The sequence below is a fragment of the Symphodus melops genome, assembly GCF_947650265.1.
Source record: "Symphodus melops genome assembly, chromosome: 2".
NCBI classification, from domain to species: Eukaryota; Metazoa; Chordata; class Actinopteri; order Labriformes; family Labridae; genus Symphodus; species Symphodus melops.
Genome location: NC_136692.1, coordinates 20,020,482 through 20,048,437, shown reverse-complemented (window position 1 = coordinate 20,048,437; position 27,956 = coordinate 20,020,482). Strand labels below are relative to the sequence as shown.

Below are 27,956 nucleotides of genomic sequence, written 5' to 3'. Positions count from 1 at the left end.
ACCTTTAGGTTCTTTGCTTCTATAAACAACCTATAGGTGTCTAAATAATATTAGCCTATAACGTGCAGGTGTGTACGTTTTCACAACCAGCCTAAATTGCATCAAAAAGTTTCCACGACTGTTAAATCCTTCCCCTGTGAGAAACGTTGGAATTGGCTTATAAATTTATCGTTTGCTTTCTATAGCCAATTAATCCTTTCACACCAATTATTTTTAAACATAACTGTGTTTGTCCAGAGGTGTTAACTTGGTGTGAATGGTATGTTAAGTTTACACACAGGACGGGTTGTAGGCTGAGTCAGACCTGGTCTGCTCCGGATCCACTCCGGGTTTTGTAGTGATCCGTCAGCGGGCTCCTCACAGCCTCGAGCTGGTTTTTACTCAACTCCTGTCCTGATATCACTCCGCTGGCATGGTGGAGAAGCGGACCTGATTATTGTGATGGTGGCAGGCGGCAGCCAGAGACTACAGACTTCCGCCACTGCTTCCAATATCCGCGTTTTGCGCCGTCTGTGCGACTCTCGTTGCCTCACAACCGGACTACCGAGGGCGCTTGTGCTCTTTATCCCAACTCAGCAACACATTCACCGGGATTTCTTTTAAACCAAAACCATATGAGATGCAAGTTCACTGGGAAACTCCGGAGCCTGTTCGGTTCAGGCAGCAAAACTTTTTCTCAAAGGACAACGCTGTAATACGGCGAGTGGAGTGCTGCTGCTCGTCAGCGGGACGGCTTGTGTTTGTATGACCGTAGAGTGCCTGCTAACGCTCACACCTTCACGGTATTGTTGTTATTTCCCGGTGCAGTCACTGTTAGCAGCGTGGCAGCGGCGTTATTGTTAAATACAGTTCACGACTGGCTCTCCGAGCTCCGGCTTTGTGTTAGTTGTTTTGTTTTTTTTATCGGGAGCGGTTTGTTTGAAAACAGGGTCGAAGAAACGGTCCCTCTCCAGCCTTGAACCATTATGTGCAGCCCTTTAAACCTTCCCGGTGAGTGCTCGCTTTAAGCTGCAGTTGTCGGTTTGACCCAACCGTCCCCCTGCCCGGCTGCTTCGGACCCTCACACCGGGGAGGACAGAGACGGAGAGTAGCCTACACTAGGTGGTGGAGGTGGAGGAGGAGGCGGCCAGAGGTGGCGGCGGTGGCGGAGAGCTTTGACGAGGGGGGAGAAAAGTTCTTCCAAAATAGCAGCCACTCGGCCCAGTGATGGGGGACTTCGCCTCCCCCGCTGCCGGACCCAACGGCAGTATCTGCATCAACAACAGCATGAACCCGGCCGCTGGGAGCGTGGTGCCCGCCGGGGCAGTGGGCATACCTAAACACAGCACGGTGGTGGAGAGACTGAGGCAGCGGATAGAAGGCTGCCGGAGACACCACGTAAACTGCGAGAACAGGTACCAGCAAGCTCACGCAGAGCAGCTGGAGATCGAGCGGAGGGAGACGGTCAGCTTGTACCAGCGGAGTCTGGAGCAAAGGGCCAAGAAGTCTACTGGAGGCAGTGGAAGCAGCAAACAGCCGCTGAGCAAGCAGCCAGACCCGGACTCTGCCTCCTCCACGGAACAGAGGAGTAACACGCTTATAGCGGTAAGCCAAGCTTTCAATCACGGCAAAGACAGCCCTGAGTCTGCCCTCAACACAGTACACACTCTAGTACACTCTGTTTCTTTCCTTTGCCCTCCATCTCCCTGTCTCCAAAAAAGCATGGACCCCCCCCCCCCCCCCCACTTGCTCACCACAGTGCAAACTTGTTGAAAACACGTTCTCTAAGCGCTGGCAATTGCTTTGGAAACACACACTTCACTTTTTCAAACCAGAGTGCCAACTAGTGCTTTTGTTTACAAAGAATCCCAGCCCCTTGTTGAAGAAAACAGGCTGCTCGGGCTTGAATGCTGCAGGATTTGAAAATGACAAGCTGACAGCTGATATTTGATCTTTTTGCAAGATCAGTGCTTCTTTATGCACAAAGGCAGGCTGAGAGTTTGGAAGGCACTGCTAATTACCATGTGAAGTTTTTCACCTAAGAAACTTTTTTTTTTTTGACTAACTTCTGGGAGGCTGGCTACCTTTGTGTTTGCATGAAAACAACTTCTCCTTTTTTTTTTGTTCTTTGTTTTCGAGCACGGATTGTTCTGCAAGACATGCAGCCTTAAGGTTGCAAAATTGCTTCCTTGATCATAGCAGCAGCAGCACTTTGCAACTCCGTGGAGACTGACTGTTGATTTTGAGAGGTTTCGAGCACAAACACCATAACACAGTCACCTCCTCATTACATGGACCTTGCCGTTCCCCTTGTAGATCACTTCAAGTGACGGCCACAGTATTTGTTTTACATTGTTAGTCCTTCACTGTGAAACTGCATGTCTTTGTAAAAATAAGGCAGGGCTTGTTGAGGTTATGTGCACACTATAGTTCAGTCGAGCCTCAGTCGAATTTAAAGGGATGCTACAGTGATTTCCTGTTGGTAGGGGGCAGTGGTAACTTATGGAGGACTGTTGAGTTCCTTATTGCTGCTCTCTGAGGATCTCGGTTCAGAGTCTTTTTTTGTTATTTCTAAGAAGCTTTGCAGATCAGACTAATAAACAACCTGATTTGAGAGTTTTAAAAGCCCTAATGCTTTGCTGCCATTGTTTGCATGTCGGCGATGGAGCTGGACACCAGCAACGTGTGTAGCCATCCCTTTCTCACACTGCATCTCTTGTGTGCAGGCTCCGGCTTCCCTTTAGAAAAGACCAAAGGATACATGTCGGGAATGTCAACGTTGTTATCCCCTTTTGTTGCTGCAATGAGCCCAGTTCCCCCTTCCCTTTTGAAATGCAAAATCACACCGTCTTTAATTTTGGAGGCAACCTCAGTTGTTATTTAAGAGCCTCGCGAGCCTGACCAGCTATAGCCAGAGAGAGCAGCAGTGATTCTAATAGCGTTAGACCTCCCAGCGGCCCCTGTGGACATTAAACCAAACCGCCCATTAGATGGTCGGTAACAAATGCTCAGAGAATGGAGGGATTACAGCTTAAAGACACAGTGGCATCCCTCGGCTCCTCTTTCAGTCACTGATTGTGACACCTCACACGCACAAACACAGCACCCGATAGCTCAATTACAGAGGTCCTGATCATGGTATCTTTTTTTTTTTTTTAAATATAACATTGCAATTTCCTGGAATTGATGGTGCATGCATTTTACAAATGGAAAAGCATGTGAGAAAAATCTGCCATCCTTCTCATTTTTAGTCCTCTGTAGGACAAAGCTGCAGCTAGATGGCTGTATGTAGTCACCGCAGAATCCGACTTTCGAGGGAAGCAAAGAACACAGTTAATGTTAACTACACACATCACATGCACGAGTGCACACAGATGGCCTTTATCTGAAGGGTTGTGTTTTAGGTAGTAGACCGGCTTGAGAGCGTGTGTTTGAACACAGTTTCATCTCCATCTGAATCATGTTTACGTCGTGCAGAGATGCTCATTTCCTCTCCTAGTTGTGACACATAATGGCTGTGATGTGTGTTTGCTACTGCACAGGATGTTTAGAAGAGTCAACATGCTAATTACCTGTTTAAAGAGTGTCAGGAATGCCTATTGTAGAAAAAAAGAATAAACTGAGAAAATTTGGAAATTAGTGCGTTTCTTGGAGATAAGTGTGTTTGTTGAAGGAAAGAATTGTGTTATCCAGTTCGGAGCGATTATCAGTATACATTTAAGGGATAGATTTGTAGTTCTAGGGTTCAAATTGTCCTAAAGTAAGACATTTTTTAGGCCCTTGTATTGTCAGGTGGGTTCCAGCACTCTGAGCTTTAGTCTAATGGTTCTCAGACACTCCCACATTGTGGCAGGGGTGAGCCTATAATTATGGAAAGTGTGTGTGTGTTTATGTTTATAGGCTAAATATTAGTGAGAAAGGCAAAGAAGTCACAGAGTCAGTCTTTCCCACCATTTCTCTGACGTCATGATGGAAGAAGAAAACCACAGTGCACAAAGAGGAGTAACTACAGGTTAAGGGAACCTATTATTGAAATGAACCCCATTGTAAAAATGTTTATGCTGATAGTGAGAGGGCTTCTCTCTGTCATAAACCATGTTTCACAGTGTCCTAACACCAGGATAGTGAAGTGTACTTTCACACATGCACTCATTTTATTTATTTTATAAGTCAATGTGATATGAGAGAGAGAGAGAGAGAGAGAGAGAGAAAAGGGGATGACGTGCAACAAATGCTGGCTGATGGGGGCTGTACCCCGTGCCCCTACTCTACAGATTGAGCTAAACAGGCGGCTAACATGCAACAAAGCCACAACATTTAGTACGTTTTGGCAATTGGTGAGAAAGACAGTGTCAGACTTGCACTCACTTTACAACAGCTGGTAATTATTTTCCTTGAAGGATTCTGAAGGTGTTGTAAGCTCCTTCTCCATTGCTTACACACACACGCGCACGCACGCACACGCGCACACACGTGTTGAAAAGCTCCGACTGTAGCAGTAGTTTGTTTGGAAGCACTACAGCAGCGCCGACTGTACTTTTATGTGTAATTTTAAATAAAAACTTCATGGATGGAAGTTTTACTTGCATATTTCCAAATGCACCTGTACATGGATGACTTATAACCAAACTACTCAAACACAGTGAATGACTCCTTTCATCAAAGATATACAACCTTGATATGAGCGTTTCTGTTCGTACGAGGCAGGCCTTCACGTGGACAGGGGAATCGGCATCTGGATTTAGGGGTTAAGCCTATGTATGATACATTCTTTTACTCAACACTGCAAATACATGGACACCATAAAGGGAACAAAAGAACTGTGGCAAGCCTGTGACGTCTCTGGTGAGTCAGTGGAAGTTGGAGATTGACGATGAAGCAATCGATAGAAATGTGCTTCATTTTTTAAGAAACTCGCAGTATGTGACCGTGAATTTAAGGTCAGAAGACACCTCATATCTGTGCAACTACAGGAGTCTCCTAAACCGACTACATCAAGAAAGCTTTCATAAGAGGGAAAAACACTTTAGAGCTCTCATCATCCTCGATGCGTTCCTTCTTTAAATCATCACAACGCTCCCTGCGTGGTCAGTATGTATGCACAAGACGGTGCCGGTTGTGATGGGTTGCATTGGAGAAGATCGTAGTTTTCCTTTTTAAGAGACACCTCTCCATCGTGCATACAGGAGAGCTCTGTGCAACAGCCTAGCGTGAGGTGATCGTACCAAATACACAGACAGTGCATCCTGCGGGGATCTTTCGCTGGTTGGGCGTGAGACCTGAACCGTTAATCGTTGCATGAGCAGAAGGTAACTCTTTGCTGTAGTAGTCTGTACTCCGAGGAGAGTGGATGTTTCAGGAGAGAGACGAATTCCAGTGTTCTGATTGCGTAAGTGAATAAAAGAGTTCCAGGTTTTTTTTTGTGTTTAAGACGGGCTGTTATTTGGAGGTTTTTCTAAAAATACTTTGAACAAGCACTGTGGCATGGTTCACCATGCGATCAGCGTCATATGGCGGTGGTGAATAATACTCCCAGTATCATGACATGGAATCATAACGCTGGATTCCCGCCTCTGTGAGATGTCATCGGCCTTTCTGTCTGATGTGGGGGAAACTCACAGGGATCAGGTGTGAGCTTGTGTTCATGACACCAGATGGTGGAGAGAGATTTATCATTGACAAGAACAGCATCCTCAAAACACATCCAAGCCTCTGGCTGTATGTCATAGGTCGCTGTTGTTCGAAATACCTACAGTACATCTATTCTTCTTGTTTTGTCTTAAATGGGATTTTCGAGAATAATGACACGAAAAAATCGGAAGTTCTCTTTCACTGATGAGAGGTCAGCTCTCTAACCTCACTGTGGCTGTTCTTAATATCTCAACATGATGTGCTGCCGTAGGGCCCAGACGAACAACACAACACGAAGCCGTCGAGTTTCCAGTCTGTTTTTATAAGCAGCCAGGTTTCTTTTTTTTGTCGAGATCCTGACGGAGGCCCACATGAGCCGCTGTGAAGATCAAAACTGTGACCTTTCAGTTCCAGGCACGTGTCTCCTCGCCGACGGGCCACGGCGTTGCTTCAAAGCAGGTTTTTGGGACATGTACTTTTTTTTTTTTTTTTTTTTTTTTTTTTTTGACAAAACATCCAGTCAGATCTGATTACCTAATCGCGAACAAGTTCACAGCTGCGAGGCCGAGAGGTGCACAGTGAGGTGCTCGTTAGCCCCGCTAAGACACAGTAGCTTAGGACAGACTGTCTTCAGCTCTGCTCACTCCTTGGCAGCCACCTCACAGAGGAATGTCTCACACACGCGTGCACACAATCTCACACACACACACACTGTTGTCCTGCTCGACTCTTGGCAACAGAGGCCAGAGTGTGGGCGGCTGAGTTTTCATGAATCTGAGGCCTTCCCTCTCCCTTCCTCTCCTCCCCTGCCTCCCTTCCTCTCTCCCTCCCTCTGTTCACTACTTCTCCGGTTTCAGCGTCACTACAGTTCTAGAGCGGCGTAGATGGTGGCTATAGCATTGTTAATGTCAGCTGGGACTGTTGCCCGAGTGCTATATTTAACCCGGTGAGTTGGCAAAGAGCTGACACACAAACACACACGCAGGGCGTGACGTCGACACACAGCCGTGACATCACAGACGTGCTGTTTTTGGCTCACAACATGCCAATTTCTCCGACTCCCTCTGCGCGTCTCTCCGACTCGTCGTCACTCTCGGCTCTCGAGTGCAATTTGTTTCAAACTTTGTCACTTAAAAAAAAAAAAAAAGAAGAAGAAAAAAAGGTCTTCTCAGTCTTGTCCCTCAGTCCCATGACACACAAACACACGCACACACACGCGCGCTGTATGTTTTTGATTTGGGGCGGCTGTGACCACATTCCCTTCCACCCACGCTTGTTCACATGTGCAAGAGGAACACACACACACACACACACACACACACACACACACACACACACACACACACACACACACACACACACACACACACACACAGAACCTTGAATAAATCAGGGAACAGTTTTTTTCCTTCTCGTTAGCTGCCTGCACAACAAACCTGTGGAGCGTTTAAAGTTGAGTAACTTAAAGTCAAAGTAAATATCTTTCACGTCAAGCTCATAGCTAATCATATGAGAAGTAAACACAAGTTAGCAATTCTATTGTCACACACGCATACTTACAAGCTTCCTCTTCCTTTTAGTATTCACTGTAGCTACATAATGAGCTTTGGTTAGACAGTGTATGGCACAAGGCCCAGAGAAGTTTCAGTCCACAAACACAGTATTTGCTACACAGTATTTAGTCTTCTCACCTTCCTGCTAAACACTCGAACGTTTCAACGTCTGTCTGGTATTATAAAGAAGTTGCATGCATGTCTTTTCTCCGGCATGCGTTGTTTTTTTCTGAGCTGCAGAATTATTCCACATTTACAAACCTGTGAACTGTGTGCTGCGCAGCGAGGCCTCTATCTTCCTCGACACCGACCAGCCACACTTGATGACATTTGACAAAAGGTATCTAAAGCCGCGCTGACGTAAGCGCTGACTCTTCAGGCGAAACACCTGCTCGCTGCTGTTTGTTGAAGCACAGAAGAATGATACAGACTCTGGTTCCCCTCTAATGGATTTTCCAGGCTGCCATACAATACAGACTGTGCTGTGTGCTCATATTTGTAAAAGCAATCTGCATTTATCATAGACGAGCCCAATTCTGGAGAAGTTGGGACATTTTGTAAAATGTAAATGAAAATAATGCACAGATTTTCAAAAGATTGAAAGATTATCGCCCCTCTGAACACAAAGGTAGTAAAGCATTAAAGAAGCTCCTGAAGGACTGTTTAGACTGTACATTATTTATACCAGAATAGTGGGCAACCATCTTTGTTCCTCTAACCCCTGATGTACTCATGCGCAGACACCGACAGCTAAATAGTAAAATATAGATGAGGTTGTTATCAGAGATGCCGAGTTACTGTGATCCATCACAAGTGTGTGTGTGTGTGTGTTTGTGTGTGTGTGTGTGTGTGTGTGTTTGAGCCAATATGTGTGAAGCTGTTGTAAATATAAATATTTGAGTGAATGTGCGATGTCAGAGATTTGTGTCTTGACTAAATGTTGTAAAAAGTTTTTGTTTCATCATCTGACATAATGCCATCCTCATTTCATCTGTACATTGCATGCACACGGTAACACGTGCGCACACACACACACGCACACACACCTACCACAGTCGCCACCCCAGAAGGGCTAAATTAAAAACAGCCTCAGCCAACTTGGTGAGGGAAAGGACCACCAGTTAGGAAATGACTCTAAAACTAAGCAGGCTCTTTAAAATAGTGACCTTGGTAGGGCAGAGCTATGGACTATCCCGCCTTGTCCACTACACTACCTTTGTCTATGAATAGTTGGATAATTGTAGGCTAAGACCTGCCCCCCCTTAGAGTATATGTTTTTTACATTAGTCCAGAGTTAAATGTTTGCAGATTTGAAACTGAAGAAAGGTGATGTAATTGTTCAAACTGAGTCTCAAACACCCCTCAGAGGTCGCTGTTCAGCAGTCTTTTACTGGAGGCTGAATCACCTGCAGGTCTCCTAAATGCCCCAAAACAGATGACCCAGTTAATGAACTCTTTATTGTATTATATTGAACCGCTAAATCCATTCCCACCAACAGAATTCTGAGCAGGTACAGCCATAGCAATAGGTCTGCAGGACAATATTGCAACATGAAGTGGAATGAACAAACTGAGAGCGCACATAAGCTCTAACTGCAGTTTCGATGCAACACGTCTCTAAGTCGAAAATAAATCCAAAACACTGTTTCCTTTTCCCACCATTGGCAGTAATTAACCTGAGAGTAGCTGAAAGCTGATTTTAGCTTCATCCGTTTTAGCAGAATAGTGTGAAAGCATGGCCATTGTACAACTTGTAAAATGTGAACACGCTGAGAGAGAAAGCTTCTTTTTTTTTTTTGGGACCATCGTGATAAACAAAGACATTCAGTGTGTTTATTTTAAACGTTTAATATCATAAAAGAAAACCTGAGGTGTTTCTTTCCATCTTGGTTTGTACCTAAGCTTTGTCTGATCAAAAGCATTGTTAACCAACATTAGCTCATACTAGCATCTGCTTTCATAGCAGAAGCTGCTACTAGCCAAATGCTGGTCAGTTCTGGCAGATTTCCTCAGACGTTTCTTTTGACTCATTTTGGAGAGGAATTTTCAGAACTCAGTGCTGCTCTGCAAGTAACCCATGTAAACCTGACGAATGGATAAAACATTTCAAGTGACCTTGATTTTCCCTTTTTCCTCCAACATCATTTTCCTTTAAAAGCCTCTAAATAGACCTTGAGATGCAGTGCAGCGTTAAACTCTGTTAAAACAGGTCTTTGTTTGATCCTTTCGGTTGTCACCACAGTGTTACTGTTGTTTTCTCCTAAATGGGTTGTTACCATACTAAAAAACAAAACATGTTCTGTGTCAAGGCATTCACCTTAAAAACCCTACTTCAAAGTATTTTAAGTCTATAAAGTGCTAGCGTGACCGCCACAAGATAAAGGACTTTCAAAGGGATGAGTTGAGCTTTTTTTTAACGGTACAGTCAGGTGTCGTCTCACCTTGTTTGTGTCGGACCTCTTCTAAAGAGAGCTCATTTTAAGGGAGCTTTAACATTGGCCCCAGTTGTTTCGTATCATATCTGATCATGATTGCTCTCCGTTCCCTGCTGGACTGCTTTCACATCAGTCATTTCTCTGGGCCAAAGTACACGTGCAAATGTAAAAAGTCCGATACAGCAGGTCGCAGAATGCACAATCTGTAACTAATGTGCAAAAAGCAGAATTACGTGACTTAGAGCACTATTCCTTGTTTGAGCACGGTTGTGTTCACACCTCCCGCCGACTGTACTCGAGTACAGTCGAATCGTGCCAGAGACATCTCGACAAGCGGACCTGGGCACAGTTCCTGAGTACACTGATCAAATGAACCGGTCAAGTTTCCCTCCGTTTCCTCTTTGTTGTGAAAGAAGACTAAACAAGTTGACTTTTTGGGGGTTGGTTATTCAAACAACAATGGAAATGACTGTTCAGGGGAATTACCAACAACTCGTAACATCCGAAACATGATGAGGGTGAAAGCTCAGTTTTGAGGGTTTCAAGGCCAAGCTCTTTCATAAACACTACTACAACCTTAAGCAATGCAATAAGTACCCTTATCTTATGTGTTTAATGTCCATTTTAAAAGTCAGTCGTTACTAAAGCTATCAAATATATTTTGTGAAGTAGAAAGTGCAGTATTTCCCTTCATGAATTGGCTACTTTCAACCAGGAAATGCATGCACTGGTAACCAAAATGATATTTCATCATGTATTTCTATACACAGTAACATAGTATATGTCAGCAGTGACCACGGAGGAAATATCCTCTCCTCTTTAAGGGCAGCTTCAGCTTCCTGTCTGCTCCAGCTAACAGCCCACTGACCTTCCTCTAACCAGTTTGTGTGTTATAACTCCTTGTCAATCAGGATCCATTTAACCCCCCCTCCAAACCAAAGTCCAAACATTTAACCTGCACTCAATCACACGTCTCTCCTCTTGTCTTTGTTGCCCCTTTGTTTCTCCATCAACCCAAGACAAAGCTTCCTCCGCTTAATCACAGCTGCATTTTCATTTCGGCTTCTATTCCTCCTCGACCTTTCATTCTTCCCCTTTCTCATCTTCCTTCCTTACTTCCTTTGGATCATTCACACACACACACACACACCTGTGCTTTTCCTTCTCCCTCTCTCCCTTCCAATCCATCCCTGCCTCCATCTCTCCGCTCCATGTCTCCGGTGATCCCTGGTTCAGTCTCAGCTAGCAGGCTTAGTCCTCTAAAGCTCTCTCAGAGCAGGTCGGTGGCAGGAAGAAATCCTACACTAAGAAGGAATTACCTACCCCACCGGCTGCAGCAACACACAGACACACATATACACACATGATGTACACGTGGATATCTGGGTAATCTGTTTGAACTGAACCTGATAACTATTTACACAACCTGCATGCATGCATCTCTGTTTGTTTTTGTCTGTTTGTTTGTTTTTGCACCATTTTGCACTCTGTATCATCTGCTTCTTACCTCCTTTGTTAAATGACGTGTTGTTCCTTCTAAGGCTGGCAAGACCTTCTGCACAATCATTGAGCCGGTGTCATGAATTTTTTATGACTGTTTGCGTGTGCAAGTGTGTGTGTGGGGCCCTCAGTTGCATCAATAGCCATTAGTGCAGCAGCCGGGGTAATTGTGCCACAGTGGCTGCAGTGCTGGAGAAAAACAGCGCGTCCGTTATTGCTGCAGAGGGCAGAAACATGGAGGAAAAGATGGAGCTCGGACACATTGGGCTTAAGCAGGACAGTTGCGACGCTGGATGTTCACCTTGTGGTCTGACAGTTAGCAACGCGGTTGCTATGCTACTGCCTCATAAGTGATTCAAACCAGATGAGTTCAGACTGGGATTGTTAGGAGTACTGCAGCAGCAGTGGATCCAACAAGTATGACCGTGATGGACTGATGACTATTGTCTGAAGTTCACCTGAGGGAAACCCATTCAGTTTAAAAAGTGGTCTCAAGCATGTTAGCTGTCAGTGTCTGCTCTTTGTGTCTTAATCGTCACGACGAAATGATCAGACTGAAGACAGAAATGTTTAACTGCTGTAAAAGCTATACGCACGGTTGTTAACACATAACAAGGCAGGGTCAGACTGATGTGCGATACAGATTTAAGTGATGTGGATATATCGGCCGATACATCTATCTTCAGTCGTTATGGATACTATACGTTTATCAGGATGATCTCTCAGAAGTTGTTGCAAAAGATTAATACTAAAGACAAGATTTTTTCTTTCCAGAACAAAAGCCTTTAGTGGCCTGATTAACAAGAGTGCACTGAAACTCACATTTTAACTTAGAAATAAACAATTATAAAGTTTTAAATAGAATGAAACTTGTTTTATCTGCATAGATCAAATGAGTCAATAGTTACTATCTCATGATATTTTAATATTGGCGGGTGTAATCGGCCAGACGATTCATAGGTGGGGCTCTTGTACCAGGTGACATCTCATTGAGCCCACAGACACCAGTTTGTCAAATCCTCCTGGCCCCTTTAACTGACATCCACTGCTCATTTAAAGCTCTATGAAGAGGCTGGAAACTCTGAATAAGATGATCAGGAGGCGGGTTTTTTCAGACAGGGTTCTAATTTAAGGTCAGCTTGAAAGGGAAAGCATAACCATACTCTTTCAAGTGTCCCTCTGAATCACCCAAGGTTAGGCTGCTGCAGGGTTTAAATGTGAGAGTAGCTGAGGGTTACAAAGGTAACAGTAGGTGTGTTGAACAGGAGTGCCTAAATGATTGATGCTCAGTGCTGTGAGTTGTAGTCGATACAGTCTTGTGTAACTTTAAGTATTTGTGCGATTGAAAGGTCAGATCTGTACAAAGTTAAACCAGGGAGCGGTAACAATCCTCCCCCTCTGAGACTGGATCCAACACAGTACACACTCTGTTTGAGCACGTCTTCTGTTTCATGACTCGACTTATGACACTAAAGTCAACTAAATCGTCTCACAGCAACAACTTCAGATTTTAAAAGTATGGCTCACTCATTGACAGTCTCCCTTCTTTATTCTTCTGCCGGCACTGTCTCTCTGTTCTATTCAGTCGGACTTGTTTTGGTTCCTGATGAGTTTGAGCTTTGTCTCGTTGAGCTGAATAGTCCGTCAGCAGCAGCCCGTCTGTAGATCACTTCCTGAATGGTTCCAAAAATAGCAGCAACAACGATCACAACCAAGGAAACACACCAGCTGCTCTTTTCACAACCACACTCGCCTTCATGCCCTCGTCTCAGGCTCCAGTTTAATATCAGTTTCTAAAATGCTCCTTTCAAACACACGGCTCATTTCAAGTTAAAAGTCAGTCTAGCGCCTCCGTTTTCTGCAGTCATTATTCTGAAAACTAAAAATCATAGCTAAAACTCGCAGAGTAAATGATTCTAGTTTTACGTGTCTGGTAGTTGTCCACATGTGCAGACGGTGTATTACGCAATCATCTTCTGACTATATGTCAGGGCGGTCTCGTCTGGTCAGGACTCGTCCTCTATTGACCCTTTAAAAAAAAAGCCACCTTTTTATTTTCCAGTCGTGGTTAATTATTTTCAGACTGGCAAGAAATCGATCATGTTTTAAAACGATGAGCGTTCAGGAAAAGCTCTGCCTCGAGTAGACTTTAGTCTTTGAGTTAAAGTTAGATCTTTCAGCTGTAAATAGACAGTGAAACTGTTTAAGCTCTTTCTAATCACTGTACAAACTTTAACCAGAATAAATCAATTCTATGTCGAGGCCTTACCCGCGTTGATGGCTCCAACAAAACAGTAACCTGCAGCCAAGAGGCTGTGATCAAGTGTGGTTCAGACAAAACATGAAGGTGTTGTTATTGGGTGGCAATAGCTCAGTCTGTAGGGACTTGGGAACTGGATAGTCGCAGGTTCATGTCCGGGCACAGACCAAGTCGGGAAATTTGGTAAAATTTGGTTTTATGGCTGGAGAGGTGCCAGTCCACTTCCTGAGCACTGCCGAGGTGCCCTTGAGCAAGGGCTCCAAACCCCAAAAGTGCTCTGGAGCGCTCGCTGTGGGCTCCTCATTCTGAGACCTCTCCATGAATGCATTTCACTAGGATCCTGTTTGTGCATGAGTGTGTATCTCGGCCTGTGTGTGTTCATGTTCATCAGAGTGTAAACCGAATTTCCCCTCCCCTTTTACAATGAAATACAGAGTGTCCCTTTTCAAATGTGTATTAAATATATATATATATGCATATTGTTTACAGTTAAGGATTGTGTAGTAATAAATTCAAAGAGATATGCATCGTAAAAAATGTTTTCAATCAGTGTTAATAAACCGAGGTGCCACCTTTGTGTCTGACACAGAAGACCAGGTCAAATGTTCTCACCAACTTTCTTTAGTTTTGTATTTGCACTTTACCAAGCTCCTCCTCTTTCCTTTCCAATCGAGTCTTTCTATGTTACATATTTCATATTAGTCTGCTCTCTTTTTATCTGCTGCGCTAACTTTTCGCCTCGACCTTTAAAAGCTCTGACACGATCGCGATGCAGAGAATGTAAACACACCGTGTTGACTGTTGAGTCGCTGCATTCCTCGAATCACTGACCATGCCCGACGGTAGTGCAGATGCTGGAGGTGTTGTTGTGGTTGAAAATAATATCCATCAGATGTGTTACTTGCTAAAGTTTTGGTTTTGAAGCAAAGTTTAATTTCAGTTTGGACCATGTAGGAATCAGCCTGTGTCATTGAGGAATGTTTTTTCTTTGTGTCGGTGTCCTCTAGTCTGCCGCTTCTGACTTTACTCTTCTTCTCCTTCTTTCTACTTGACACTTTGTGCCTCTGCTATTTCTGCTTTTACCTGCACCCTTCACTTACCCCTTCTCACCCCCCTCTCCTCATCCTAAACTCCCGTCTTTCTGCCTGTCAGCCTTTTGCGTATCCCCGATATCTTGTCAACCCCTGCTCTGTGTCCCACTCTCCTGCTCTCCTCTCTCTCTCTGCTTTCCCCTCTCCATTAGCGCAGACTGTTGACTCCACTGAAGAGACGAGATCATGCAGATGTTTACCCCGCTCTCTCCTGTCACAAACTGTTCACTTCAGTGTGTCATGTAAAGCACTGGGACTCACAGGAGGAGTGCGGAGTTGTAAAAATAGCCAAGAAAAAAAAAAAGACATTTCCCTGAAGATTTGAAGCAGATTTGGGTCAGACGTATGAATTTTGTCAAATGAGCTTTGTGGAGTTAGCAGCTTAAAATCTCAGCTGAAACCCTTTAGCGATAAAGCCCTAAAAGTCTCTCGTCTGTGAAAGTTGTAACAATTTGAAAAGGCGGCACTTCCACTGAAAGTCGGGGAGAGCAGTGATTATGCTCTTTTCAAGCTCTGTAATTGTCATTTTTTCCCCATCCAAGTGTGGGATTCTTGTTTTATTTTTGGCTTGTTGACAGTTAAGGAGTCATAGTTTTTTTTTTTTTTTTTTTTAATGGATAGTTAATGACTGCTGCACAAAACCGAACAGAGAGAGCCCCTCGAGGATCCCAACAGTCTGCTAACGGAGGTCCCTGGAGAGAAAGAAAAGTCCTCATTTTTGTGATGTACCTTTACTAAATATTTCAAAACATTAACAGAGCATTTTCCACACCATTGCTTTTTCGCTTCATTAAACATGTCTACGAAGCTAACAGGCTTGAAAAAACACCAACAAATATGCAAAGCTGCTCTCAGTATTCACACGGACAGTCTGAACTCTGACAGAACTGAGCGAGGGCCGTTCAGACCCCTTCCTAAACTCCTCTGCTTTAAGTCATATCAAAGGCTAAACAAGTACACATGAGGACGAAATTATTAGCCCCCCCATGAAAATTTCACTTTTATTTAAGTATTTCCCAAATGCTAATAAATAGAGCAAAGAATTTTTAACACAGCCTTTTTAAACATCCTAGTTTTATTTTGGATGCTTACATTATTTTACTTTGCACAGAGAAATGAAATTATATCACAAAAACCAAAAACTACCTGGGTCAAAATTATTAGCCCCCTTAAGAACTGACCTTTTAAATGAGCCATAGAACAAAACACTGTTGTGCAATGATGTGCATTACCTTTGTACTGCTCAAAGCTTGTAAAATCAAGTTAAAATTGAGTATTATCTACCAATTTACAAACGGTATAAAAAGGTCAGTTGGGATTGAGCTGTCACTTGAGAAAGCATCATGGCAAAAACAAAAGAAATCAGTTTGGACCTGAGAAAATGAATTGTTGATGCACACAAAGCAGGAGAAGGATATTCAAAGTTATCACAGCGATTCCAAGTGTTGGAAGACAACAGACGACGACCCAGACCCAGTTTTGCTGCTGACTGCTTGAGGTTTTCTTTCAAAATCTTCACATATCCTTCTTTCTTCATGATTCCTTTCACTTTGACGAGATTCCCAGTTCCAGACGCACTGAAACATCCCCACAGTATGATACTCCCACCACCGTGTTTCACTGTGGGGACGGTGTTCTTTGGGTTATACGCCTCTCCCTTCTTTCTCCAAACATAGGCAATGTCTCTATGGCCAAAGAGCTCTAGTTTTGTCTCATCTGACCAAAGGACATGCTTCCAGCATGCATAATCTTTCTCCAGGTTGTCCTTAGCATACTTCAGTCTGGCTTGAAGGTGTCTCTTCTGCAGAAATGGAGTTTTTCTTGGTCTGCAACCTCACAGTCCATTCCTGTGCAGAGCTCTAGTGACTGTCTTCTTTGAGACTACAATTCCTGACCTGGCGAAGTCGTTCACTAGTGTCTTGGCAGTTGTTCTGGGGTCTTTAGACACATCTCTCACTAGTTTCCTCTCCAGAGTTTTTGAAATCTTTCGCTTCCTACCTCTGCCAGGCTTGTTCTGTACTGTGTTGGTCTCTTTGAATTTCTTCAGGATACCTCTCACTCCAGTTCTTGACACTTGGAATCGCTGTGATAACTTTGAATATCCTTCTCCTGCTTTGTGTGCATCAACAATTAATTTTCTCAGGTCCAAACTGATTTCTTTTGTTTTTGCCATGATGCTTTCTCAAGTGACAGCTCAATCCCAACTGACCTTTTTATACCGTTTGTAAATTGGTAGATAATACTCAATTTTAACTTGATTTTACAAGCTTTGAGCACTACAAAGGTAATGCACATCATTGCACAACAGTGTTTTGTTCTATGGCTCATTTAAAAGGTCAGTTCTTAAGGGGGCTAATAATTTTGACCCAGGTAGTTTTTGGTTTTTGTGATATAATTTCATTTCTCTGTGCAAAGTAAAATAATGTAAGCATCCAAAATAAAACTAGGATGTTTAAAAAGGCTGTGTTAAAAATTCTTTGCTCTATTTATTAGCATTTGGGAAATACTTAAATAAAAGTGAAATTTTCATGGGGGGGCTAATAATTTCGTCCTCATGTGTATACAGCATTTAGAAATCCACACCTGATGACGTGGAAGATGTGCATTGAGTCTAAAAGTGCGTCATGATTGTGTCCACTGCCTGGAAAACTTCAGTGTTAAAACATTTTCTGTATTTTTTTATGTGATAAGACCCACTCTAAATCCCAGACAATTAAACCTTTAATTCTAACAATCTTCTATGTTCTCTTTTGTCACTTGCAGGTTCACACTCACACTCATCCTGTGAATTACTAAACATCAGTGGGCACATCATTTTGTGCAAAAAAAAAAAAAGTGTAAAGGGTTAATGTGCAGAAGTTAACAAGCTACCAAGCTAAAGTGGGAACATCTGACCTACACACACTTGTGTATAAAGCTGGCCAGTTTACCTCTCTCAGCATCATCTGTAAAACCTGTGCTGTGCCAGGTCATCACATTTACATTCAATGGAAGTGGCTGAGCTGACAAAATAAATCTTACTGGAGGAAAGAAAATGTGTTTGAGAGCTTGTTCAACGCGTTTAAACTTTAGTTAAAGACAAGTTTGATTCTAGTCTAAACACCAGACTCTGTATGGTGAATGAGCCGGACCATCACTCTTAATCTGCTGCGTTTACTGTCCTGTATACTGTGGACACTCGTTCTGCTTTGGATCTGAGTGGTGAAGACAACCACAGAGTGGAGTGTGTTGATCTTCACTCTGCAGCGTCACCTGTGCTGATTACCAGACTTGAATGGCCTGAGCCTGGAAATGATCCAGTTAAGCTTGTTGTAGCGTGTGACCTGATCTTCAGCCTCTCGGGTGTGTGATCAGATGAAATATAAGGAAGGAAAGGTGAATGAAGCCTTTTGTATTTTGTTTATTGCGTGTCTTTATAGAAATATTTTAACATGAAAATGTAAAAAGTTGTTCTAAGATACAGATAAATGTGTGCGTGAGCGTGACGCTTGGTGTGTCAACGTCGCGCAGAAGCTATGAAGAAAAGGAAATGTGACTCCACTGTTTGTGAGAATTTTGATTTCCAGAAGAGGGCAGGTAAAGGAAACAGACTCTGGGCTCCGGCAAAGAAATGTCACGGAGCCTGATCTGGCACAGCTGCACGTACACATGAGACCCCCCCCCCCCACACACACACACACACACACACACACACACTCTCTCTCTCTCGTCTCCCTCGTTTTGCCTGTCTCTCTCTCTCTCTCTTGCTCTTTGGCTTTGTCTGTTTGTGTGTGGCTCTCTCTTCCTCACCCCCTCCTCCCGGGTAGCTGTTTTTTGTGGATTGTTCTCCCGTCGTTGTCATAGCGACTGTGATGCAGACAGCCTGAACAGGCTGCCTGTCTGCTTGGATATGTCAAGTGTGTGTGTGTGTGTGTGTGTGTGTGTGTGATAAAACGCCAGAGTGCTCTCGGCACAGAGAGGAAGTGTTTTGAGAATTATGTAATGTCCTTTTTTAAGGGGGGAAAAGTTACGAAGAAGAAGGAAAAAAAAAAAAGATCCTATCTGTCCATCTGTAAGCGTCAGACTGCTCAGCGTACCAGGAGGCCGTGCTGTTTATGGACAACATGCTTACAGGTCGCACATTGTCGAGGTTTACCTTTAACTGATTCCTTACTGTTTCTTGTTTTAAGTAGGACAGCTTTTTAAATTACATACGCACATTACGCACGCACGCACGCACGCACGCACGCACGCACGCACACATGCACAGGCTGTTGGGGAGGTTGATGCGATCCGCTTTTTTTCTGTGTGTGAAGTTTCCACTGAAGCTGTAGGCTTCGGGCCAAGAGCCACCCTGTAAAGAGGGAGGGGAAGAAGGAGGAGAACAGTAGGATGGGAGGAGAAAGCAAAAAGACTACAGGGAGGGAGAGAGAGAGGGAGAGGGGATGGACTGGATGGGGACGAGAGAAGGGGAGGGAAAGGAAGGTTGGGCGTGATGCCAAGTGGGAGGTGTGTGAATCCTTGTGACACTGCCATTTTCCCGTAGAGAGCCCTCTTATTGGACGACATAAGTGGCTATAAATAGGCCTTTAATCTGCGAGAGAGAGAGCTAAAAATAGAGGTAGAGAGACACAAACAGACAGAGAGAGAGACAGAGAGGGGGATCAAGAGAGGATCGTTTGATGAAGAGTTTGAAACAGAGAAAGAAACTTTTGAAAAGTCTGACACAATGTGAGAAAAACTATCTGATAATGTCCGAACACCAAGGTCCCAAAAAAAGAACTACATGGAGGAAATGTGTAAATACGAGTATAGGTGCTGGAGAACTTCAACCCTACTGTCACACTGCTACAAACTGCAGTTCAGCCTTTCATTTATTTTTACATGAAGGGGCTTCTTTCAACATTTGCCCTTTGTACCAGGACAGTAACAAATGTGGCGTGCCCTCCCACCAAAGTTAATCCTTCATATGACTTGCCTTTATTTTTGATCATCATCATCATGTGATATCACAACTACAAACAGAGACTGTTTGCTAACTCTTTCCTATTGGTCCATTCAAGGACACTCTGGTAACTGATTAAGAGCTGGCTACTGAAAAGAAGTGCATTCGGATTTCTTCAGATGTGACAATCGAGCACTTCACATTCAATGTTAGTTTTCCAAAAGAGATTAAAGCTCTGTAAGTTTTCAACCGACAACATTTTAAGGCCACGTGTAGAGTTCAAAAAATAGTTTGATAACAGACCCGATATGTATCAACAGAGCTTTTGTTGTGAGGGCTGATTGTGTTATCACCGAAGAAGTCCAGTTGTGCTGTCTTAAACAGAACGAGTTAAGTGAATCAAAATGGGAAGGCTAGTTTAGTTAAAATTGCGAGGACACGCACTCCTCATACACTTAAGTCGTGTTGTATCCGTACGCCAGGTAACTGATAGAAGACAGGCTGAGCTTCTTCTTCTGTAGAGCTGGAAGCAGGAACGAGAGTGACACTACACGGCCGCTTTATGTTGTTTTCACTTTAATGTAACCATTTCATTCAAAGAGGACTTATCCTCCCTTTTCCACCTATTCAAGCAGTCCCCTGATAGGTTAGTGCTAGCAAGAATGAAAACGGAAGACTTGAGCGGCGTTTCCACCGAGCGGTCCAGCTGGGTTTGTCTCGGTACCGCTCGCATTTTGGGGCGTTTCCATAGACTAATCCCGGGAAAGATTCCCAAATAACCGATCTGTACCGTCCCACTTTTTGGGACCCTTCTGTTGGGGTGCCAAGAATGTCGAGTCGACCCGAAAAGGTGGAGCTAAACGCTGCAGTCCGCTGATTGGTTGAAAGAATCGTCACTTCCCGTGTTACGTCGGCAAACAAAATGCTGTCGTCTTTAAATCATACACAGCTGATTGTTTACGTCTGTATTTCTCCCCGCCGCACACATCCTTCTCTGAAACAAAGAACTGCTGGATGTCTTTCAGCGTTGGTTTTGTTTGTGTAGCGTTTTTCTCCTTTGTTGAATTTATTAGTTAGCGGTTAGCTGCTATCATATGACGCTATTTACATAGGCTAGGGTTAGGGTGTCTGTGGAAACGCATACGGGATCGGGCTTAATCGAACCAAACCTTACCAAACTGTACCGATCTGTACCGGACTGCTGTGTGGAAACGGGGCTTTGGGAAAAGCATGGTTCTAGGCTGGGAGTGCAGTCTAACACAGAAGACTCGAGAAAACAGGGGAGGGAAGTCGAGCAGCGAGCAGATTTCAATTCTAGTTGCCTAGAAGTTTTAACTCCAGTACGGAGAAGCTCTGGTATAAAATTGAACACAGCAAAAAGTCGGTGTGAAGTTCCACCCTGATCTTGGACTGCTCCTTAGATAAACTTTTTCATGTCTTTTAATCTCCTCTTCTCCAACACCCCTTCTCCCACTCGTTCAGAGCCTTCTGAAGTCTCTAATTATGTTCACTTGCTGACTGAGTCGGGAGGGTGGGAGTGCATACGTCTGTGTGTGTGTGTGTGTGTGCTCTACAGTTGCCCACATGTTAAAGCCTGTAATTAGTGCTCTTTAGGATGACAAAATTCTGAGAAAATGTTCAAAAGGAGTAGGCCTATAGGCGTGTTCATGAAAGTGCGCACAGGGCTTGGTTGGTTACAGACAGAGATGGGTGAACTTGCAGTGATTTTGTGGTTAATGAGACTGTTTTTTAAAGGTGTGTGTGTGCCAGTCTGTGTGTTTGGAAAAAAACAAGTCAATATATAAGTTTGTGCAGTAACACGACACCTAACCCAGTGAAGTACCAGAACAACACTTTGTATCCTCTCCATCTCTGATCTGGGCTGGCCTTTTTTTTCTTTTTTTTATCTTCCTCCATAAGGGCTCATTTTTGATGTTTTTTTTAGTTATATACCCGTCTCATTATTTCTCTTGTCTCTTTCTTTCCTTTTGTTAACTTTTGGCCGCTTCCATCGTCATAAAGTTTACAAGCCTGCTTCCTCATCATTTCCCTCAGCCCGCTCTCTGTGCAGCCTCTGTCGCACGCTCTCGACAGGAGTGTGTCTCAGTGTCGTCACAGGCGGAGTGAAAGCACTTCGTCACTTCCCTCTCAGCTCCGTGTCATGTGAGGTCACCCCAGCCTCCACTGAATGCACCAGTACTGTGTTCGTTTGCACCACTGTAAGTGTGCAGGTGCAGCTCACACACATCCTGCAACGGGCTGCTTTGTGGCTAAGTGTGTGTGTGTGTGTGTGTGTGTGTGTGTGTGTGTGTGTGTGTGTGTGTGTGTGTGTGTGTGTGTGTGTTCAAATAACTTGTTTTTCTTGTGATCTCGATTTTTGTCAAAGGTGATTTGGATTAGTTTTAACTGAACTTTTTATTCTAGTGCACAGCCACTCTTTAGCACAGCACACAGAAAACCACATAAAAGAAGCGACTTTTGCACATTTTGCAGAGACTCTTGAGGGTATTGTTCAGGTGCTGGCGTTGAGCTACTCATTTATAATAAGTTTAAATACATGAGCCTGGTTAGAGAAGGCAGCTGTGAGGTAAAGCTGTGTCTCTAGAGGTGTGTGTTTCTCATGTTAGTGCTGTTTATGTCTTTGTTTGAGAGACATGACAGAGGGAGCAAAGAAGGACCTTCCGTGAAGGAGACTTTGTCAGACTTGAACCCCCCCCCCACCCGAGGACTAGCCTCTGTAGCACCATGTGACCTAACTCCTAAGCAAACCAGCACGCTATATTTTCTGATTTTTTTCTGAATCATCTCAATGTCAGAAGGTCACTGTCCATCAATACCGACCTGATAGGACCCAACATTCAAACTAATTAACACAAATCTCATGGACATTTTGAAATGATACCCAGCATAAACCCGAGTGAAACGGGTTCATTAGCGTCGTATTAGCATATCAGAACGCTGAGCTAAGTCGAGGTGGAGCGAAGACGGCCATTACTCGCTGCCATTTACTTGTTGAACCCGGAGAGGCCACCTCTGCCGTCTTCCTTACACTCTCCCTGTCTCGCCCTCGCTGCTTTCCCTCTCTGACTGTCATTCCACATTTATGACTGGCCTGTGATGTGTACCCAAGACAGATGGGGCACGGCAAGATGGCCGCTGTTTCCCTGGCAACAGGATGGAGAGTGGGAGGAAAGAGTGAGAGATCTTATTTTTTTTTCTGCGTGGTTAGATGTTCAGGTTATCTGGGATGATACAGAAACAATGTGACGAGGTCAGCAGGGACACGGAGAGAGCGTGTCCTAGCTAGTTTGTCTGCGGCGTCACTTTGGACATCAGCTCTGAGAGCTTACTGGTTAAGATTATCAATGTGATCATCTGTTTATCTGATGGGTATATTTGTATAGTGGATATCTCCCTTGTTGTATCTAATGAGCGAGACGGCTGGTTCTTAAATGCTTTGAGACAAGTTCTAATGTCCACAAACTCCAGGAGTGTGAGTGTGAGTGTGAGTGTGAGTGTGTGTGTGAGTGTGTGTGTGAGTGTGTGTGTGAGTGAGTGTGTGAGTGTGTGTGTGTGTAAAGGAGCATGGGTTGTAGTCTTTTGCCGTCTGTCTTGATGTGGCGCTGGATTAGCGGAGTTACATAATGCGCTCTGAGCTTCAAGCAGCATACGCTAAGAGGATTAGCACAAGTCTACTAAAGACACTGGTCCACAGACACACTCGCACACACACAGCTCTTCAGTTCATACTTCTATACACCATTATAGTGTCCACATGTGTCGTACGTGTGAAAGTGCAAATACAGAGAGGGCCCTTTCGGTACACATCCTGAGTCAGTTGTTTGGGTGCACACGGACTGTACAAATAGAAGAAGTGACGGTCATACACACTCACACACACAAACACAGGAGGAGACCTCAGATTTGTGTTATGCAATTGTCAGAATCACAATCTGTTTGATTGCCAAGGACATTTACATATATGAGGAATTTGTTTTGGTGCGAAAGAAAGACAACTAAGGCTAAAACAACATTGAATCAAACAGAAGTCTGAGTGGCTGGCTGTGAATGAACGGGATTGCATTGGCTAATTGTTTAAACGTGTTAAAGACAACTTTCAAATCCTCAGCAGTGCCCATAATTAGTTAGCCATGTTTAGCTAATGTTGTATATCAGGTTGTTTCAATTTCCATCTTAAAGTCGGTCACATGATAGGAATGTGACAATAAAGACTTGCACTCTTAAACACAGCCTCAGATTTTCTTTTTATTACGAAAAAGTTTCCTCTACACTGCCACTAAAATGCCAGCACAGTGTGCTATTCATGTAAATAAAGTGTTGGTTCATTAAAGTATAAAACTTATACAACAAAGATGCATTTCCTTGCACAGGAATCATTTGCAAATCTTTTTTTTGTTGCCCCCTTTAGTCAGCAGAAATCATTTTACATCACGTCATACCTCAACCAGGAGAACAAAAGATCCAAACCACATGAGGACCTGCACATGAAAACATTTCTTCAGCAAAAACAAAAAAAGTGGTCACACAGGTCACAGGGAAACTTCAATTTCACAGCGTCCCCCCCCCCCCCCTTTTCTTTTTAAATTCTACACACACACACACACACACACACACACACACTCTCTCTTGTCGTTTATGCTCACAATCAGATATTTAGCTTTTCCACTCATGTTGACATGTGTTTGCGTGTTAACACACCCACCCACAGGTCGACAGGTGGGCTGTAAACTATAAGACACCATTGCTGTGTTTGCTGTCACCATGGCAGCTGAACTTGTTTAATCACAGTTATCCTCCTTTCTCAGTCATTTGCTCTTTGGGGAACATGTTGAGGCCTTGAAAGGAGACAGGAGGGCTGTGTTTGCGTTAGCTGTGTGGCACCTTTGACAATAATACTGGTGTCTTATCTTGTTGTGATTGGACAGGAATGCGTGTATTAGTTGGTGGCCCTTTGCCTTTATTCCAGCTGTAAATGAACTCCCCTACTTTACTTTTCAACAAACACTAGAGGACTTAACAACATGAAGATCAATATCTCTGTATCTGTTCTTTTCTGCATAACATGACTGATCCACTTTCATTTCAGCATACGGAAGATAAAAGCACACAGTCAGCAGTTTGGCTTATCAAAACAACTTGAAGCAGAGGGGAACAGTTCACTCAGATCTGTTCAAAGGTTACACCTTCATCTCAGATTACTGTAGCACACGTCTGTTTTAAAACTCTTCCAAAAAAGTACGAGTATAATGACACATTGGGATTTTTCATGTGTGGAACTTGTTCTTTGTCAGTCCTTATGCTGATCTGAGACACATAGCTGCAAGATGTCGCTCGGGAGTAGACATGAGTGGTTCCATTTATAGCTGCAACAAATGTTAAATGTTCCTTTCTGTAAAGTCAGTTGGGGTCGGTTACTTCAGATTGTCCTGATATGAGATAAAATTCACCTTTTATTGATAACGGCTGAAGTCGACACACACATGCTTGATTCCCACTTTCGGACATGCATCGAAGTAGCAATGTCAGATGAGGAGGATTTAGACAGAAAGTTGTGGCTTTGGTGCCTTGCTCAAAAGAACTGTGGCAGTGTTAAGAAACCAGCACAAATGTCATACTCGGTCCATACTGGGACTAGTCAAGTCCTTCCAGACTGAGCTCCTGCTGCCTGGATTCAGGTTGTCTATGTTTCTCATGTGTTTTAACTGAGTGGTGTTTCTGAGCATATTTTTTTGCATTCTTTGTTGAGTTTATCTCCTTGTTGAGTGGCTGCGGATGTAAAGTGTGTACAGTGTAGTGTGTGGAACATTGGGTCACATGGAGCTGCTACATGTTTGTGTGTTGTAAAAAGATATCTGAATGGTGGGGGCTGAGTTGAAAGGGAGGTAACAGGGAGGGGGGGAGGGGGGGGCCTTGAGGCAGCTCGGCTGTTTTATAGATGCGTAAAAAAAAAGGACCATGAAGGAAGGAAGTCATGGCGGCCATATCCCCCCCCCCCCCACACACACACACACACACACACACACACACACACACACACACACACTTGCTCTCCATTTCCTGCAGTAATTGACCCATCTCTCTTCTTACCTTTATCCTCTCAATAAGACCATCTTTACCCTGCTGCACTCACTGCAGACTCACACACACATTTACAATTGATGACTGTTCTTTGACTTGTCACACCACAGGTGAACTATAGAGGCAGTGAACAGTGGAAGGACAGAGGACAAGAGGGACGTTGAGTGAGTTGAGGGAAAAACGGGTGGAGAGATCAGAGGCAGGACTTGACGTGGAGAGGTGTGTTTAGGGAGGAAGCAGTTGGATGCTATACTTAAAATGTGAACTGAGCGAAGCTGCAGAAGCTCTGCCAAGTGGTACCCTGACATTATTATCAAATGACACACATGCACAACCACTGAACAGAACTCTTGCCTCTGCAGTGGACTTCATATGCTCTGTGTGCAGCTTGGTTATATGCATACTGCACATTTCAGGGGGAGCTGTAAGGAAAAAAAAAAGTTGGGATTCACTCATATTTAGATCCTTTGAAGGCCAATCGCAGTTGTCTCTATAGAGCCACCAAGAAAAAAAAAATCAGCCCATTTGTGTGTGGTATCTTTTCTGCACCTTTGAGTATTCCTGAAACAGCGAGTAAAGCCAATTTGATTATTTCTGGTTGGCAAAGATTAGCCACATTATGTTAAAATGATTTCAAAAATACCATTTTATTCCCATTTTTAAAGGGACAGTGTGCATTCTTGAAGTATGGTTGTGTACTTGTATTGGCTACACCATGTAGTATGGAGCAGTCGGCAGGGTTTCTTTTTGGCCTTTCACCTTCATGACATAACACACTGTAGTGAAAAACAGACAGGAAATGTGGGCGGAGTGAGGGAGGGAGACGTACAGTATGCCTTAAAGGGCCGACGCTGGAAGTCAGAACCTGAGGCTGATGCCTTAAGGACTTTGCCTCTGTATACAAAGCTATAACACACGCTCCACTGACTGACGCGACCAATGTCTCAAGTCTGTCGAACAATCAAACCATCAAAAGTAAAACTGAAAACCTAATTCAAAACCTTGTTCAAGTTGAATATTAAATGAATGTTAGAGGGGGAACCACAGTAGACCTAGGGCTTAAATAATAGAAATTGAATCCAAATTGAGATTTGTAACCTCTAAGCATCGTAATCTTGCCCGTGTCAGTTATTTCGATTATTTGTCACATAACGACACGTCCAATCTGAGACATGGAAACAATGTCCGTCGTTTAGACACAGTTTGTCTTTAGCGAAGACGACAACGAAGAAAAAGAAGTGAAATGTAAACGCTGCGAAAAAAAATAAAATTAGATGAAATGCAAGAAGTTTATTTTCTACTCTTTCAGAGGAGTGTATTTCTCCTTCAAAACTAAAATGTGTTGTTTTCATTTAAAGCAATGCTTTGATTTCAGTTTGAAATATTCAATGAATAACCACAAAGTAGTGAATCAGATATGCAACCTGTCATTAGAAAACACATCCCAGCTTTAATAGATGAGCATATTGACAGTAGAGAGCATGTCAGTGAACTATGAGGTAAAATATCTCCACTCCACTGACATCTCGCTTCTCTCTGTCTACTGCTCAACCTAATAGCGCCCGCAGTGAAGTTCTATCAGTGCCGTTGTATCTGCGTAGTTTTACAAGTACGACTACGTAAAGATGGTATCAGATCGATGCTGAATCCTGTTATCAGTATCGGGGCATCCATAAAGGATTTCCAGAGTTTTGTAAGTGGATCTTAAAAGAAAGAAACGGGCATTCAATTCTTCTTCTCCTTATTTTGACAGAGTGTTGACAGAATTTCTAAATCTTTCCTCTCTGTGTTTCCATGACTTCTCTCGGGTTCCTCCTTCTTCGAGCCTGCACCATGCTCGAGTGTGTTTCTGCTCTCGGCTGCTTGCTGCTTATATCGCAGCTTTATTTCACTGACTTAAAAATGTGACAAAGCCCTGTCCTCTGTCTCTGTCTCTGTGTTGGGAGAAGAAAAAAAAACTGAGAGAGAGAGAGATGGTTGAACTTTTGTTGCAGGTAAGGTTTGGCACTTAGTGGACTTTAGCTGCGGCTCCTCTCTCATGAATTCAATTTCCTCTTGCGTGTGTGTCTAGTTGATCCTTCCTTTCATTTACTCGAGTTTTTCTCGACCCTTTCACAAACTACCATTACTCTACAAACTTCTCCTTGCTTCCCAATATCTGCTGTATTACCCTCTGTAGCTCTCTCTTTCTCTCTCTGTCCCTCGTTCTCTCTCACTATCTCCCTGCCCCTCTCTCTCTCTCTCTCTCTCTCTCTCTCTCTCTCTCTCTCTCTCTCTCTCTCTCTCTCCCTCTCCCTCTCTCTCTCTCTCCCCCTTGCTCTGCAACCAGCCAGCCACAGGAATGCATCTCGAGGAACGCCTGGCGAGACGAACTGGATCAAACGAGTTCAGAGCAGTGCTGGAGCCCGGCTGTCTCTTGCTCTCTCCCAGCCGCCATCTCCTCACTGACTCCTTCCTAGTCTTCCTCTGCTGCTCCCCCTCCCG

General features: G+C 43.8%; 1 protein-coding gene across 3 annotated transcripts; it reads left to right on the top strand.

The window, feature by feature from the left end:
- Positions 1-26,123, top strand: LOC306819701 (mastermind-like protein 3). Of its 3 annotated transcripts, none has more exons than XM_079337159.1 (2): positions 1-1,584; positions 25,583-26,123. In XM_079337159.1, the coding sequence occupies exons 1-2, from the start codon at positions 1,207-1,209 to the stop codon at positions 25,634-25,636; spliced, it is 432 nt and encodes a 143-aa protein (XP_079193285.1). In that variant the 5' UTR covers positions 1-1,206; the 3' UTR covers positions 25,637-26,123. The 3 variants fall into 3 exon arrangements, with proteins under 3 accessions (XP_079193285.1, XP_079193286.1, XP_079193287.1); XM_079337160.1 differs by lacking the exon at positions 25,583-26,123 and adding an exon at positions 7,447-8,611; XM_079337161.1 differs by lacking the exon at positions 25,583-26,123 and adding an exon at positions 7,404-8,611 and having other exon boundaries at positions 2-1,584.
- Positions 26,124-27,956: the final 1,833 nt, after the last annotated feature.